Source organism: Balaenoptera musculus, chromosome 20 (assembly GCF_009873245.2).
Source record: "Balaenoptera musculus isolate JJ_BM4_2016_0621 chromosome 20, mBalMus1.pri.v3, whole genome shotgun sequence".
Taxonomy (NCBI): Eukaryota; Metazoa; Chordata; class Mammalia; order Artiodactyla; family Balaenopteridae; genus Balaenoptera; species Balaenoptera musculus.
This window is the reverse complement of record NC_045804.1, coordinates 12,775,131-12,792,455: the sequence shown is the minus strand read 5'-3', so window position 1 is coordinate 12,792,455 and position 17,325 is coordinate 12,775,131. Positions and strand designations below refer to the sequence as shown.

General features: G+C 54.1%; 1 protein-coding gene across 2 annotated transcripts in view; it reads left to right on the top strand.

Annotated features, from left to right (window-relative positions):
• Positions 1-17,325, top strand: part of OGFOD3 (2-oxoglutarate and iron dependent oxygenase domain containing 3) — a 19,881-nt gene extending 2,556 nt beyond the window's left edge. Inside the window, exons 2-9 of one of the 2 annotated variants that reach the window (XM_036835883.1) lie at positions 91-308; positions 3,264-3,339; positions 4,471-4,513; positions 6,651-6,715; positions 7,272-7,328; positions 8,271-8,424; positions 11,708-11,831; positions 15,243-17,325. In XM_036835883.1, coding sequence (XP_036691778.1) covers positions 91-308; positions 3,264-3,339; positions 4,471-4,513; positions 6,651-6,715; positions 7,272-7,328; positions 8,271-8,424; positions 11,708-11,831; positions 15,243-15,379 — 874 coding nt within the window. In that variant the 3' untranslated portion in view covers positions 15,380-17,325. Of the gene's footprint in view, positions 1-90; positions 309-3,263; positions 3,340-4,470; positions 4,514-6,650; positions 6,716-7,271; positions 7,329-8,270; positions 8,425-8,630; positions 11,420-11,707; positions 11,832-15,242 lie in introns of those variants that run through there. The other variant, XM_036835884.1, reaches the window with a different exon arrangement.

Genomic DNA, 17,325 nt, shown 5'->3' with positions numbered 1-17,325 from the left:
AACTGGTCCTTATGGTCTCTGGTCATTGTGGTCTGCATTTTCAGCACGTGCAGGTGCATTTGGGTGACCACAGCTGTTTTCTGTTCTCAGCACCAAGAGTGTCCGGGCACCTCGGGATGTGTGGAAGAAGTGGCTGAGAGTTGCCGTCCTGGGGGCCTGCACCACGCTCGTCGCGCTCCTGCTCTGGGGCAGTCTGGGGGGTGATGACAGCATCACTGAGGTCCTAGCTCATCGAAGTGAGGTCCTGCCAGGCAGGTTCATCGAGGTGCCCTGCTCCGAGGACTATGACAGTCACCAAAGGTTTGAAGGTACGTGATGCCGAGGTGATCCGGGAAAGAGCAGCATGTTAACATGGAATTCAGTGTGTTCAAAATGCGTCTTTTTTTGCTACAATGAATTGATGGGAATCAGGTTGAAAGTAGTGTGGGGGTGGGGTTGGGCAGGTGACCTTCCTCCCCACCCCCGCCTGCTGCCCCCTTCCCCCATCCCCAGTTGGTTAGCCCACACCTGGACCGGGAAGTGTGGGTGTTTCAGGCCCTGCCTGTGCAGGGGCAGGCCCACTGGTCACTGCCCAGGCCTCACTGCCCAGGCTGTGGCCATGTTTCACTGAGGCCCCCCACACTGTGGGTGCCATCTGATGGAAGAGGCGGTTTGCCTGGAAGGATGTAACAGAATTGGGATGGTAGTGATGAGCAAGTGGAACCCAGAAAAGGCATTTTCTGTCTTAGGGTGTTGTTACTGCAGAAAATGTTGCAACAGGGAACGGAGATACCAGAGGCCCTTCCCCCATGTCGTGTGCCCCATCCCAGCGCCTGCCTCCTCTGCTCGAGGGCAGCAGTTTTAAAAACCTAACCAGAGTGACTGTGTTTTAAAGACAAAATTCAGTTTATTTTTCTCTTCAGAGCAATGCTTTGGACTTGAACCAAGAAAATATTGCTAAATCCTTCCACCAAGGGGCGCCGTTGTGATGCACACAAGCAGGGTTTAGACGAAGGGAGGCAAAGACGCGCCCAGGGAATGGGGGCTGCCTTTCCCCTCAGGAGTCAGGAAAGTGGATAGGTTCTGTTGTGTGCATGCTCTCTCTGTCTTGGTCAGCTTTTTCACTCTAAAGTCCCAGCTTTTGAGAACGTATTTTTCCTACCCATTTAATAATTTATCAACATTAAAAACAGTTGGAATGAGGTGGAGGGGGAGTTAGTGTAGACGGGTATGGGTTTTCAGTTGGGAAGATGAGAAGGTTCTGGAGATGATGGTGGGGATGGTTGTACAACAATGTGATCGTAGTTAACACCTCTGAACTGTACACTTTAAAATGGTTAAAATGGTAAATTTGGGGTTATATATATTTTACCAAAAAAAAAAAAAGGTGGAGTGTGCATTAAAGCCTCTGGACACCCCCCTCCCTCGCCCCTCTCTCCTCCTGTAGCTGACAGGGGCTCCGCCTGCCCTGGACCTGTGTGTCTGGGTGGTGTGTGCGCGTGTTTGCGGCGTGTGCACTCGTGTATGTGCACTGACATCGTCAGCCACTCACAACTCACTTTCTCACCCAAATTATGCTTTTGATGCTCATTCACGTTGAGCATGTTGTGTCGCTGCTGGATTTTAAGATTTCAAGGTCGATGGGGTTTGGGTTCTCTCTAATTGCACTGTAGCTGGAGACTGTAACCTGTATGGTACAGACCTTGTGACGCTGAACCGACTTTCCTTTTGGGCTAATATGTCTTTGTTAACGTTGCACGTGTACCTGGAAAAATGTGTTTCTGAATGGCTGCTGCAGAGCTCTGCGTGCTTCCTAGTTCACGCTCATGTGTACAGACTGTCTTCTTGAACTTCTGTCTCGCCGTCCACAGTTACTGGGAGCCGCGAGGCAGGGTCTCCACTGAGACTCTGGGTCTGGTGGCCACCTCGCCACCAGAGGTGTTTGAGGCGATGTCACTTGGTGCTTTTGTTGCCCCTGCATTTTCCTGGTGAAACTGTTCCTGTTATCAATCTTTTCCCCTCTCACAATTCTTTTGTGTTAAAGTGTATTTGTTGATATGATGTCGCTCCCCAAGCTGTCTTTCGGTTATCATTGTTTTTGCTTTTACCTTCAACCTTTATAAAAAGCATTTTTGTGTTTTAATAAAAACATGTATATTAATAGATTGTATTTAGCTCCGTGGAACTGAGGCACCCCTCCCCTAATGACCTCCACGTAGAAGTTTATTTTTCCCACATGACGAGACCCAGAGAAAGGCACCCCAGGCCAGCCTGGCTCCCTGTAAGCGCCCCAGCTCTCCCGCTCAGCGTGTGGCTCACGTGGTCCCAGGACAATCGCTCCACCTCCAGGCACGTTCCAGGCAGGAAGAGGGAAAGGAGGATGAAAGCTAAAGGTCAGCCAGCCCAGTGTGTCCTGAGAGTGTCCCAAGGCTCCATCTCATCGGCCAGGACATATCCTAGGGCCCACCCAGTGCGAGGCAGCCAGCCTGCCCTTGGCGCCAGGATACCAGGGGCTTGCTAAGCTTGTCCATCTCTGGTGCTCTGCCTCATCCTGGCCCCATCTACCTGACCCTGGCCCTTTCCACCCTGACCCTGGCCTTGTCCACCCCAACCCAGTGGCAACCCTGGCCACTTTAACCCTGGTCCTGTCCACCCTGACCCTGGCCGTGTCCACCCGACCCTGGCCACTTTCAGCCCGACCCTGGCCCCGTCCCCATCCAAGCTCCCCCATCCTCCTCCCTCTAAGCAGCTCAGCCCTAGGTGCAGAGGCAGGAGGAGGCAGGGTGGAGTGTGTGGTGAGCCCTTGGGGCAGCTTTGCCAGGCGCTGCAGAAAGATAGTGACTACAGTTGCAAGCACAGCTTTGGTCATCCAGGAGGCACTAGCCAACGGGTCTGGATCTGTGGTCAGTGATGGTTCTAGAATATCGTGGATGCCGCCTCTGGGCTGTTTTCTCAAGTGTGGGCAGAGTGTCAGCTGCTTCAGGAGTGACCCGCCTGTGTGGGGCTGCCAGGACCACCCCCTCCCAGTGAGATGTGTGTACCGCAGGGGGTCTGCTTGTACTGGAAAGTCACCGTTGCTTCTCTGAAATTCACATCTGACCGAGTGGCCTATATTTTATTTGCCAAACCTGGCCCCCTAATCCCATGGAAGGCAAGGCCCCATCCCACAAAATTCCGTTGTCCCTGGGGAGGGCCGCCCACAGGTGAGTCCTTGACAGCAGCAGGCAGCTCTTTTGTCGGGGTTCAGTGGGGATGGCGTCTCATCCTGGCTCGACTCTCTCCAGGCTGCTCCCCGAGGAAGTGTGGCCGGGGCGTCAGCGATGCCATCATCACCAGGGACGAAGCCCGGAGGATTCGCAGGTACACGTGTCTCTGAGCTTCTGTCCTGAATGAGCAGGAGAGTGGGGCTGTGGGTGAAGTATAGAGAATTACTACTAAAAGGATGATTTAAAGAAATTCATTAGAATTCCCTAAGAATTCCTCTTTGCACTTCCAAGGCAAAGAGGGGCTTTTCTGATTTCCAGGAGGAGAGGCTGTTGTCATCAGTGATGCAGTTGCTGACGGAACCTTCCAGAGGCCTGGGCCCTCTCCAGGGGCAGCAGTTCTGGCCCAGTGGGGAGGCTGGGGGGATGCTCTCCCGTCAGCCATTGAGGGGCCCAGCAGGTGCCTGTGTAGAGACAGTGTGTTCACCCAGCAGCCCCAGGCAGTCACTAGACTATTTTCGTCTCCTCTCCAAAACTGGTTGGGATTAGCCCTTCTGCCTCCTAGCCGTGACTCATGACAGGGCAGGAAGTCTTACTCAGAAGTAGTTGGCACTGGATTCTTCCTTATTGTCTTTTAAAAACAAGATCTTGAAGCTTTGATTTTCCAACAAGGAGTTCAGACACAAGCATGTGCCCAGCGGAGCAGCGTCTGGTCCGCATGCCGAGCTGCGTCATGAGGGGAGACGCTCCTCCTGTTTCTAGATAACATTGTAGAGGCTGGTTGGGTAGGGAGGGTCCCTGGTGTGAGGGATGAATCCAGCCCCCAGTCAGTTTCCCGGGCGGCCATGAAGCATCTGTCAAAGGCACCAGAAGCCCCTGCATCTTTGGTGACGTGGGTGGTCCTGTGAGCTCCAGCACAGGCCACCATGTGGCCTCTGCCTCCTGAGCTGGTGATTACAAAGGCTGCCCCCCAGCCTGTGATGACAGGAGAGGGACCTTCCAGTGCAGAGGAACCCATTCAACTCAGCACGAGGTCTCTGAGCTAAAGATGGAAACTAAGCCCACTTGTCCCCAAGCTATGTCATACGTGGTTAACGAGATGGTGACAAAATATTAACATTTACTCACTTAGCTTGAAAGTCAAGTCCTTTGGTCTAAACATGTGGTTTTGTCATAAACATTAAGCAGTCTGTTAACGTTGTGTTAGTCATGCTGATTGATATGTGTCTAGATGTATCATAGATGATGCTGTTAACTGAATCCTGATTTAAGACGGTCTTCCCCACAGCATAGCCGAGAAGGGGCTGTCCCTGGGAGGATCTGACGGAGGGGTGAGTTGTGTGCCGTTCCTGCTTCGGTTTTCTTTTTAACCCTTTAACTTTGCTCTCCCTCCGAGGGGAAGGCGAGGGCGCCGGGTGTGCAGGCCCTGCTCCTGGGAATGAAGTGCCCCCTCCCTTCACAGGAGGGCTGCCTCGGATCACATCTTTGTGTCAGACACCCTGGCTGGGGGCAGTGGGGGGAAGTCGTAGGCAGGGAGTGAACAGAGCGGGTGACGAGCAGGGGCCCTTTGAGGAGGGTGACGGCCCTGGGAATGGGAGAGCCAGCACGTGCAGGAGGAGCTGGCAGGAAACAGTGAGGACCATGGAAGGCGGAGGAGGCTCCCACAGATGCTGCGTGGGACTGTCATCCACCAGGTGAGACTGCAGGGGGTCTAACAGTGGCCCCTGAAAGATGCATCCACCCAGAACTGTAAATGGGACCTTATCTGGGAAAAGGGTCTTTGCAGATGTCATTAAGTTACGGGTCTCAAGATGAGATCTTCCTGGATTATCAGGATGGACCCTAAACCCAATGACAAGAGTCCTTGTAAGAGGAAGGCAGAGGGAGATTTGAGATTGAAGAGGAGGCCATGTGAAGATGGAGGCAGAGGTGGAGTGATGTGGCACAAACCAAGGGACCCCTGGGACTACCAGAAGTCCAAAGATTCAAGGAAGGATCCTCCCCTGGCGCCTTTGGAAGGAGCGGGGCCCTGTCGACACCTTGATCTCGGCCTTCTGGCCTCCAGAGCTGGAGAGGATGAATTCCTGCTGTTTTAAGCCTACTGTTTACAGCAACCATGGGGAGCTCGGACAGGCCAATGCAGCTCTGTATCTCATCCGCTTCCTGGGCAGGCTCAGGAGTCCACCCCTGCGAGCATCTTACGTTGGCCGGAGTTCTCGTGTGGTCCCAAATGGGGATCTCCTCGCCTGGCATGTGGGCCCGTAGGAAGATCCACTCTCCTCTGCATAGTTTGGTGAATATGTCCATGAGTCTTTTACTCTGCAGACTCTTTCCTCTTGAGTTCTGAAAATTAAGCTTCTCCTTTTATTTTGGTTCAGTTCAGGGGGAATATTTATTAAAAACCTATTCGTGCGTGGACTCATCTTTTACTCTCTGCTCAGCATTTACTCGGGAAGTTGTCTTGCAATGAATCATCCAGGTTTGATACCTTTAAGTGCAGTTAACATTTTTAAAGCCCAAATTGTGTTCAAACAAACCCCTGGGCTGATCGCTGCATCCATGACAGGGTAGAGGTGGTCCGTGCTGGCACCCACTCCCCTCTCAAGACATGGGGAAGGCCCCCCAGAGGCAGGGTGGGCAGGGGTGGAAAACACTGGCTGTTCATTAAAGAGTTATGACCCAGCGATTCCACTCCTGGGCATTTACCCAGGAGAACAAGAGCATCTCCCACGATGAAATGCTGTCCCAGTGTCACAGCCACTTCATTTACAACAGCCCTAAGCTGGGAACAGCCCACGTGTCCGTCTCCAGGTGAATGGACCAACAAGTGACTCCTACCCAAACGATGGGTGCCCCTTGGCCATGAGACAGTGGGCGGCAGGTACCTGCACCGACGTGAGGGAGTCACAGGGAGGCAATGCTGAGTGAAAGGAGCCAGGCCAAGAGCGAGTGCACCTGCGTGACTCCAGGACCTCAGGTTCTAGAAAGTAACCAACTGCTGTGGCAGAAAGCCCCTGGGGAGGGGCAGGAAGGAGGGGTTGCAAAGGGTGCAAGGAAATTTGGGGTGATGGATGTGTTTACTATCCTGGTAGTGATGGTGGTTTCGCTGATGCATGCCAGCATCAAAACTTACCAAACTGAACACTTTAAACAGGGGCAGGTCGTTGTGTGTTGGTTATACCACAGCAAAGCCGGGGGAAGGGCTTGTTCTTAGACCCATGGAGGAGCTGTATCTGTGTACCGTTTTCAGAATTTTAGACCAGAGAGTCTTCATTCTTAGGGCAGGAGAGAAATATCCACCGTCACACACCTTTGTCCAAATGTCTTGAAACCCAGCCCGTGTGCATCGTCGCCCTGACCTGGGTGTACAAAGATGGGTCTCGGGAACATGTGTTTAACGTCGGTGGCTTTTAGAGCTCGGTCGCCTGCCAGGCAGCCCTCACGCCGCCCTGCCAACGTCTTTTCCAGGCGTCTATCCTGGACCTGCACTCGGGGGCCTTGTCTGTCGGGAAGCACTTTGTGAACCTGTACAGGTGAGAACCCCGGGGTCGAGGCGGGGGGCGGTCTCTGCTCGTTTCTTAGCTGGAGACACCTGAGTGAGGCTTGCATGTATGGGTCAGAGCGGCTTCAAGTCTTGGGTAAACTGCGACGTTTGCCGTCGGGCCAAGGCCAGATGAGAACTGGAAGGTGCACCTCTTCCGAGGGGCGGGGTGCTTGCCAGTAGCTTCAGGGAACAGCTTAGTGAGGAATGGACCAAGGGGTGGGGTTGGAGGGAGAGGTGGGAGAGGTGAGTGGCAGGCCAGACTCCTGAGAGCTGCCTCCTGAGAGGCTTTGATCTTCCCCAAGGGCCAGGAGAAGCAAGAGATTCCTCCAACCTTGATAAATGTCACCCCACCTGCCAGGTACCTCCCTCCCACCCTCCTCCCTTTTATCACACAGTTATCATTGTAGAAGGAGCAGCTCCACGATAATAAGGACCAGCTGGTTTTCAGGGACTTGCTGGTTAACTGGAGGAAAGGCTGAATTTAAAGGAAATAAGGAAACATTAATAAAACATCATGTTTGTTAATACTCCTTATTTTTTCACAGATACTTTGGGGATAAAATACAAACTATCTTCTCAGAAGAGGACTTCCAGTTGTACCGGTGAGGGAAGGAATGCCCAGGTCAGGAGGGGGGAAGGTGGCAGCGGGGCTGGGAGTGCTGGGGTCAGTCCTGCAGAGAACTGGCCCTCAGGTTCCTGGGTGTGCACGTGATACCCTGTCCCACGTGTGCGGACCTGTGTGTGCATCTGTTCACCTTTCGCCTTTGCCAGCCCTTGTCTTTCTGTAGTGTTACCGAACCCAGGTCCGGCTGCTCGCTGCTCGAAAGCCAATTCTTGAGAGACAAGTGTTGGTGGGAAAGGAAAGGTTGCTTTATTTCAGAGGCCAGCAACCGGGGGAGAGGGTGGACACCTGTCCGAGAACCAACTCCTGATTGCTGCTCAGGGGACAGGGGCTTTTAAAGGGGAGTTTCAGGTTATATAGGCAGAGGGAGGGAGCAAAACAGCATAGTCAGTTCTGACAGTCATCTTGAAACCAGTAATGTGGTGGTCTGATCAGCGTCACCTTGGTGGTTTTAAGTACAGTTAATCTTTAGTTCCAGGGTTTGTTCTCATTTCTTTGAGGCCAGTTCTCGGAATTGTGTGAAGTGGAGCAGCTTATGTCATGGCTTCAGTTTGGTCATCATGTACTCATCCTCCTCTACCCGGTGGGGGCTTCAGTATCTGCAAAACAGCTCACAGGACACGGCTTAGAATATTATCTATAGCCCTTAAGGAGGAACTAAAGGTCCTTGACTATGCTTAATGACTAAACTTATTATTTGGTCTCGTTTGACTATTTTCCTTTGTTTCTGCATTTTCTCACTTCTCTGATTAAACTTATTCTTTGGCTAAAGTGTTTCCACAGACAAAAGGCAGGCTGAGAACATGGGGGTTGGGGGCAAGGACCGGAGGGTCCTGCTCCGTTTCAGTGTCACATGGTGCGGGCCCTATGGGCCCGGGGAGAATTCTTTCCTGTGTGGCTGACACCTGTGTCCTCTCGGCAGGGACCTGCGGCAGAAGGTCCAGCTGGCAATCGCCCAGGCATTTGGCATCAGCGCGTCCTTGCTGCACCTGACGAAGCCCACCTTCTTCTCCCGCATCAACAGCACGGCGGCCCGCACGGCTCATGACGAGTACTGGCACGCGCACGTGGACAAGGTGAGCGAACCTGGGGCTTGTCCACCACGGCCCAAGCTGGGTGCTGTCTGTTCACGTGGTCACGGTTTTAGAAGTTTCCTCTCTCACTGATGCGGTCGAGGAGATAAGATTTGTTTCTCGTGTGGTGAGGTGAGAGAAGACTGTGAAAAGCACTTTACAGAACAGTGAGGGCCTGATGGGGACCATCCTTTGCTACTTGTTCCCAGATGCAGAGCTGTCTCCACCTGAGCTGTGAGCTTCATCGGATGTCACCTGACCCGGCCTTGATTGACCTGGCCTTTCTGTCGTGTGGTCTCCCCTCGGGCCTGCGTCCCGCACCCTGCCCAGGAGGCCCCCTTCTCCCCACTTTTCACCTTTTCTTGGGAAGATCTCTCGACCACTCCAGATTCTGCAGATTCCCCTTCCTTGATCTCTTGTTGTTCCCTAGACACAGTGGCACCTAATCAATCAGTGGTCCTGATCAGCCACAACTGAAGCCCTGTCCCGCCTGCACTGCAGCCACTGCCCTGCCCCACTCAGCCAGCACACGCAGCGTGGCGCCAGGGGACAGTTGGCCGCGGAAACGTCTGAGGGCTGTTGGCGGTCACCCCAGCCGCGGGTGTGCTCAGGTGACCCAGATAATCTCTGTGTCGCTTGACCCTGGAACAAAGGAAGCGAAGTGAAAAATAAGCAGAGGGTTTGGGCAGAAGCTCGCAGATTGGGCTTCTGCCTGAAATTCAGTCAGACATTCATGTGTTTATAATAATCTCGACTGAGCTCGATGGAGGAGGGGAGCACTTAAATGTGGTTAGTGAGATTGAGGAACCCAGTATTTAATTAAATTAACTTAAATTGAAGTAGCTTTATGTGGCCAGTGGCTTGTCTGAGCCAGAGCAGCTCGGGTTAGAAGTGTGGGCTTCGCCCTAAGGAGGCGTACAGGGTGTGCTTGTTCTCTTCCCGTGTGCTTAAGGTTGATCAGTGGGTTCGGACTGATGCATCCACGATCAGGCTTCCTGTCTGCCCTCACTTCATGGCTCTAGCAGCCATTGACCCATTGATAACCATTGCCCAGGTGCATTATTTCATTAGGGGACCAGGACCGAGACCTTCAGTATAAGATCGTCGTAGATATTGCAGAGGGAAAAACAGGGTTTTATGGGGTTGAGGGCAAAGACGACGTGTGTGGAGAACAGACAGGTTTGCACAGCAAGGAGCCTCATGCGTGGGACGGAGTCCAGAGAATTTCCCTGCAACGAAGGAAGAGCAGCCCTCCATGTACCGGGAAGTGTGGGTTCAGGAAAGACAACACTGAATGTAGCCTGGTTTGGTGATCCAACTTCAAAGGAAGAAAGATAAGGAAGAAATTCTTCAGGCAGAGAAAACGAGTTAACAGTGACAAGTGGGGTAGCCTCAGACATCTCAGAGCCAGGAGGCCTCAGGACAGGGTCTACAGGACCAGGGTGGCTATCACAGCCAAGGGGTCACTCACACATGGACACAGCAAAGAGACATCCTCGCACGAGGGGACTCCATGCATCTGCTCCTTGCCTTGAGGCTCTCCAGCCTCTAGCTCAGGACAGCTCAGGCCCTGCCGGCCTCTGCCATCCCCGTCACCTGCCATAACCTGCCTCCTTCCCAGATCACTGTGTTCATGTGGGTTTGGGGTGGTTCCTTTGCAGAATCTGAGCTGGGTGGGTAGGAGAGGGTCAGGCTCCTGGACACCCCCCGCCCCCGGGTCTCTTTTATGTTTTATGCAGGTAGTGGACATGAGGTTCACTGCTGAAGTGATTCAGAAGCACTGCCCTGGGCTGTTCTCAGGTTTAGGTCACTTTGATGTTTGTTTGGTGCCCTGATGCTGGATAAGGGGCCCCTAAATGGGGTCTTGGTGGGGGAGGTGGAGGGAGCTCAGGTCTGTGTAGAAAGTCCAGTCCCACAGATGGCGTGGTACTGAGTTCATGAGAAGGTGACGGGGACTCAGTCACCTTGGCAGGCTTGCTGCCTCTCCCTCCTGGTCAGCCTACCCTCTCTCAGGAGATGACCACTGTCATGGTGATGGTGGTCTAGCTGCTTGCAGGGGGAGCGGGGCTTTTGGACTTTTTGAGCCTTGATCAAATGTGTTATGGATATTGACCTGGGGCTTCTGTGTACTGCTCCCATGGTGCCTACAGGTGTCAGTAAAATCATTTAAGAATCCATCCTTAAACACAGCAGCTCAGATAACAGGAGCCTGGGGCTGTGCGATAGGGATAGGGCACTGGTAGGATGACTTTGGGCTGCTGTCCTTGGACTCTTTCATTCTTCCTTATCTCTTACCCCAGTCTTGCTAATTGAATGATTCCTCAGGCTCGGAGCTGTTATCATGTGATTAAAATTCCTTGTACATGCAAGTCACTATCTTTGCGTGGAATAGCCTATCTCACTGATTCCCTCTATTAAGTAGGTGCTAATTTGTGTGAGTTCTTATGTCCTTGGAAACAACACCTGCTTCGCACATTACAGACAACAAACTCCTCTATCTCACATTGAAATCAAGTTCTTCATATGGCACCCCTTACCTATAATAAGTCCTGAAGATCCACAGATGGGACAACTATCTGGCCATCTTCCCTCCCGGACTTCAAGGGGTCCTTGGGAAACAAATGATAGTGCCTCCTGTTTACATTATACCCAGGCCCAGAGGGTCCACGCTCCTATGAGCCCAGAGCACAGATTTCACCCCCCATCCCCTGCTTTCCACCGCCCACGCCGTCTTCCAAAAGAACGTCCACGCAAAGAGGGCCAGACAGGAAAAGACAGACAGCGTAGCGTGGGCACTGGGTGGTGGTGGTGGGGAGTTAGTGTTTAATGGGAACAGAGTTTCAGTTTGGGAGGACGAAGAGTTCTGGCGATGGTCGGCGGGGGTGGGTGCACAACAGTGTGAATGTGCTTAGTGCCCCTGAGCTGTGCACTCAATGATGGGTAAAGTGGTAAATTGTATGGTTTGTGTATTTTACCACAATTTAAAAGAAAGCCTGGGGTGCCCACATCTGGAGAAAGAGCGGAAGCACCACCTTTGCTCCCTGTGCTGACGCGGGAGGGTCCTGTGGGTGGGTGGGTGGCGTGGCGGCCCTGGGGGTCACGCGTGTGGGCTTCTTGGCGTGGGCTGCGCCTCTGACTGCGCGGGGAGCCAGGCAGGACCGCACGCCTGTGCTCAGCAGAGGGTTTTCTGTAGTTGGGAGGCGGCGCGAGGCCTGGGTCTGTCCCTTCCTGAGGAGCGAGTCCTCCCGCAAGCAGACGGTGACACGCCCTCACGCTCTGCCCGCAGGTGACCTACGGCTCCTTCGACTACACATCGCTGCTGTACCTCTCCGACTACCTGGATGACTTCGGTGGCGGGCGGTTTGTGTTCATGGAGGAGGGGGCCAACAAGACGGTGGAGCCGAGAGCAGGTAGGACTCATGGGCAGGCCTTTCCTGGGATGCTGTGTTTACGGTGTATCCAGTGTGTCCATGGAGCACGTTCGTCAGAGGAGGAGGCGGGCGTGGCCACGGTCACTGCTGTCACTGCGGAGTGAGTTCACAGAGCCAGCCCCCGCTCCATCCCCTGTAGTGACTCGAAGCTTAAGATGAGGCAGTGATCCTGACCTAATGTCGGTAAACCGCACGAAGCACAGGGACCTGCCTCCCCGACCTGGTGGTCCCAGAGCTCCCGCTGCCCCCCGCCCAGCTCGGACACTCAGTGCTGCTCAGTGAGCGTGCGTGGAGCGAGGAATCGTCCCCTCTCCTCCCCAGGTTTTGGGGTGGGGAGGGGCGGGGATCCCCCAGGGGCTTCCTGAGGGGCAGCCCAGGCCCCGGCCCAGGCCCAGACGAGACTCAGAGACAGAGCCAGGCCATTTGGCTCTGGCCTGGGCGCCTCGACTGTGCAAGCACCATTCACCTGCTGCCGTGGCTCACCCGACCCCACAGCGTCACCCTGCTTACTGGGTGTGTAGCTGTGTCCATTTCCGCCTGGCAGCAGGCAGCTCAAACCAACGAGGCTGTCCACCTGTGTTGGTTTAGAACGTTCCCGTTAACCATGAGGCAGTCCTGCAAGCCACTGAGTCCAAATGCTCCATGCAGTAGCCCTGAATCCATGCAGAAGTGGCTTGGACATCAGAAGGTGTAGAAAGGAAGTTAAGCAGCTCAGGGCTGGCTCTCTTCCCTCGGGGTGAGTGCTGGAGGGGGGCAGACCCAGGCGCAGGTCAGCGGGCAGGAGGGGCTCAGAACGCCCTGCAGCTCCAAGGATTTAATGGACCAAGAGCCAGAGAAGCTGCTGGTGCTAAGGCAGCTGGTGCTAAGGCTGGGGGTCACATGTCACGTGCTTCTGGGAGGTGTCCAGGGATGCTTGTGGACTAAGAGGAGAAATACAGGTGGGTTCCAGAAACTGAGATGACTTTGTATTTTTGGTTACTAAGTTGCCGAGCTAAATCCCGCTTTAAAGAAGTGGGTGATAATCTAATAGTTGTTTACTGAAAAAAATAAAAAGCCAGAAAGCAGCGTTCATGAATGCTGAAAGTTTCACGTTTCTGGGGTTGGGTGGGCCGTCGCCTCCGTGTGAACGTTACGCCTTGTAGGGTGAGTTACCAGCGCCGGCCTGCTGGTCACTGCGTGGGTGGTGATTTCATCCCAACAGTTTTCCTCCTGGTTCTGATGACTGGCGGCCTGCCCTCGGGTTCTTCCTGGCGTTTGTGTCGTGCCCGTCATTGTCTTGATCACTCTGGATTTCGGAGCTGTCAGAATAGGTGTGGGGCTTAACTACTGGTGCATTAAAAAGGAAAGAAGGTCTTAGGCAAGATTGTGAGCCCGTGTGGGCCTTTCCTCAACAAGCTATCACGTTGACGTTGGGTTGGGTCAGCGGATTCCCCTTCCAGGTCGACAGGACGAGAGTCACCAACTCTGTCCCATCCGCACAGACGTCACAGGGAGCCTGGCGTTTGGCAGGGAGCGTGATGCAGCTGCTCCGACAGGCTGTGCCAAAGGGGTTATCATTTTCCCGAGAAGAGTTCATTCTCTCTTATGGAAATTAACAGGAAAGTAGGCTGAATGTTTTCAGTTTTCCCACTTACTCACTTTCCAGAGCCCTCCGTCCCCTCCTGTGCATCCAGGTTTCCAACAGGTACATTCCCCTTCCGCCTCAGCATTTCTCAGAGTGCAGGTCTGCTGGTGATGGTTTTTCTGAAAATGTCCTTATTTCACCTTTTTTTCTAAAGGATATTTTCACTGGATGTGAAATTCTGGATTGGTGGGTTTTTTTCCTTTTTCTTTAAAAGCATCGTCCCTTTCCTCTGGCTCTCCTGTTGCTGTCACCGCTGTCACTGCCCCATAGTAGCTGCCTCTTTGCTCTGCCACCTCCAGGATGTTCTCTAATCTCTGGTTTCATCAGTTTGACTATGATGTGCCTCAGTGTGGAGTTGTTTGTATTTATCCCACTTGGAGTATTTATCCTGCTAAGCTTATTGGATTAAAAGTCAAAGTTTTCATCACATTAGGGAAAGTGTTGGTCATTATTTCTTCAAATCGCCTTTTCCTGCCCCAGTATGAACCTCTCCTCTCTCCAAGGCTCCAACATGAATGGTGGACGGTTTCCTATTGTCCCACAGGCCACGAGGAGCTTCACTTTTCCTCAGTCCTTTTCTTCTCTGTTCTTTGGTGCCTCTGTTTGCAAAGTGTGCAGAAATGCTGGGGGGCGGGGGGATGCCCAGAGACCCCCACTCTTGCTGCAAGTCGGCGACATTTGATAACTGTGTCTGGAGCAGGGTGGCGGCAGGGGGGTGCACAGATGGCATGGATGGGCAGACGGGCCTGGCTACGTGTCCGAGGTCTCAGGTGTGACTGAAAGTGGAAAAACTGAGGACAAAACGTCCTTTAGCAACATGAGCCTCAGAAAGTGGCGTGACTCCAGATTGCTCTGGGAAAGAGTGTTTCCTTCAGGTCAGGGGCGGCCTGGCTGGTCCAGAGGAGGGTCTGAGTTCCTGGTGTCTCCAGGCCCCCATGCAGAGGTTTCCGTGTGTCACACGATTTCTTTTGCTCCCTTGTTTCCGGGCAGAGCACGGTTCTCTGTTTACAACCAGAAAGCAGCAGACTCCGGGGTAGACTTTTCTCCTCTCTCAAAGATTTAGCAGTCGAGTTCCTGGCAGTGGCCTTTTGAAGAGAAATGAAGTTGTCATGGGACATTTGGTGCAGGGCCGTGTGGCGGCGACGCGGCGCCTACAGGATCCCAGGGCTCCTCCCCCACGATTCTGTAACGGTCAACTCGTTTGTCCTAAAAAATCTACGGTGGTGTGTATGAGGCCAGTTAAATACAGAAGCACATAAACACGGGGTTCTCTGAACACAGATGGGTGGAGGGCCCCCACTCCAGGACGCTTGGAAGCCACCTCCCGAGTCCTGTCTTCAGCTGCCCTGGAGGGAGCTACAGGTGCTGGGTGTTTGTCTCGACGTGTCTTTCCTGATCCTTTGCTAAAACATTGTCATCACCTTCCAGGGTTTGGTTTTGTTCCATGTGTGATTAGAAATAAGATCATAAGGTGGGCCCGAGGAGGTCACATGGCTTGTAGAAGCCCCTGGGGGTGGCAGCAGGGCCTCACCCCAAGTCCAGGTTGCCCCACAAAGAGCCCGCGGAGGCTGGGCCGGGTGCTGGGGTGCCCTTCGTCCTGTGCGAGGGCTCTCCTGCTGGTTTGTCTCCAACCCCCGCCTTCCTGCATCAGCTGTTTCTCCAGCCTGCCGGGTTGGTTGTGTTGCTGCATTGGCCTGAACACAGGTCCTCTGAGGCCCGGCCACGCATGTGGCCTTGAGGTCATGCTCTGCTCTCCTCTCTCCCAGGTCGGGTGTCCTTCTTCACCTCGGGGTCCGAGAACCTGCACCGGGTGGAGAAGGTTCACTGGGGCACCCGCTACGCCATCACCATCGCCTTCACCTGCGACCCCGACCATGGCATCGCGGACCCAACGTTCACGTAGCCCCGGGAGGCCTGTCCAGCAGCCCTGCAGGGAAGCAGTCACGCCGGATACACACCCCTTCCCTCTCGCTCAGCCCATTTCCACTGAACAAGGTGCCTTACGAATCATCCTGAATTGTGATTTGCTAACATTTGATCATTTTTCAACTGTGAGTAAATGGAGGGAACCAGTTTCCCCTCACAAGCATCAGCGTTGGCTTTGCTATGCTGACGTGGGGCCCGGGAGCTGGCAGGGCCACCCTGCCCTCCTTTTCTCAGGAAGGGATCCCGTGCCCGGGGTGGAATCCCCGTTTGTCAGCAGACAGAGGGTCATTACCCGGCCACTGGAGGCCGACTTAAGTGTGGATGAAGCTGAGTGGGGCCAGCAGCCTCCACTCGGGGAAGCAGCATCAGCATTATGGCACCTTGGAGAAGGTTCTGGGGGCAGGCGGCTCTGGGAACAGCAGCCGGAGGGCTGGGAGGGCTGATACTGCTGGATTCTGGGTGGAGGCCAACATCTGATGTTCTGGCGGCTCTGGGCAGAGCCCCCAACACTGCTGGCCACTGAGAGTCACCCTGGCACCATGTTCATGCCAGGCTGGGCTCTGCCCCATCACCGGCCAGGGTCCCTGACACGAGGTCCGAGTGTGTTCCCAGCGTGGCCGTCTGCAGCTCGCCTGGGGCCTTCTGCCCAGCTGAGGGTCTGTCTGCTCAGGTTCAGGTCTTAGCAACTCTCTTCTCGTCCTGGAGCTGTCCATGCCTTTTACATAAAAGTAACAGTCAGGGGAGCCAGGAATAGTAAATAAACTGGCCATGGGGGAAGCCTGGGTAGCACGGCCCCAGGATAAGGGCGGCACGTCCATCAGTTGGCTTCTGCCAGGGTCGGGCAAGGTCCCAGGGCCGCCCCACAAAGCAACTGGCCTGGGGTTTGGGCACCTTCTGGGAGAACAGCCGATCACCCCCTGTGAGTGTAAAGGGATCCCCAGAAATGGCTATGGGAGCAGGACTCTCCCGGCGAGCCTGACCCAGGAGGAGCCTCAACACTTTCGCCTTCGCCCACCCAGCATGGACATGTGGACACGGCCAGCGCAGCCCCACGCGTTCCCCACACTCTGCAGTCACAGGGCTGCTTGGGCTCATACAGAAAGGGGCAGCATTCCTGGACCCTGGGACGAGCCATTTGCGTGGCACCTGAGGAGGCTCCATGAGGGTCTGGAAGCCAGGACCCCTGGGTCCGCCCCTCGGTTTGCCGGTGTCCCTCCTGCACCGTGGTGATGATATGCGTGTCTCAGGGCTGTAGGGGCCGAGCTTCCACGTGCAGACAGTGGCTTGGGATCTGCCCCCTTCTGGGTCATGGTTGCAGTTTCCAGAAAGTCGGGGCCGCCACCCACATGATGGCCTGGATTGTGGTTCCTGTTTTTAAAGGACTTTGGGCAGATCTGGGAAGGATGAAGGCCACGCTCTGGGTGGTGGGCAGGGCTGACCTTAGGGTTGGCGATGCTTTGGGGACACTGTCTCTAGGTTGGACCAGCTGGCCTCAGTCCTGTGCAGGAAAATATACCCCCTCCCATCCAGGTTGTCCTCTGGCTTCTCCTGTCTTGGCTTTTCAAAGGTTTGTTGCTCTGGTCTCAGGTTGAGATGCGAATTCTGACAGGAAAGCCCCGTGCAGGCCTCACTTTGTTCTGTAACCTTCATGTTATCTGAATGACGCCTTACCCTCGGTGTGAGGATGGGCAGACGTTCTCGGGCATTCCACAGCCCACGTGGCCACTCACTACATCTAAGGAGGGGCGGGTCTGATGGTTTAGTTGTGGTTGAAGTGCTTTGGAAATAAGTAAGGTATTGGTTTTAATTGACATTCTTTGCTACTTATCCTGTTCATAATCATCACAGAGGTACTTGGACAAAGAAATAAAGATATTTGGGCAAAAGCAAGAATGTCCTTCTTTTCAGAAATTCCCTGGCGGT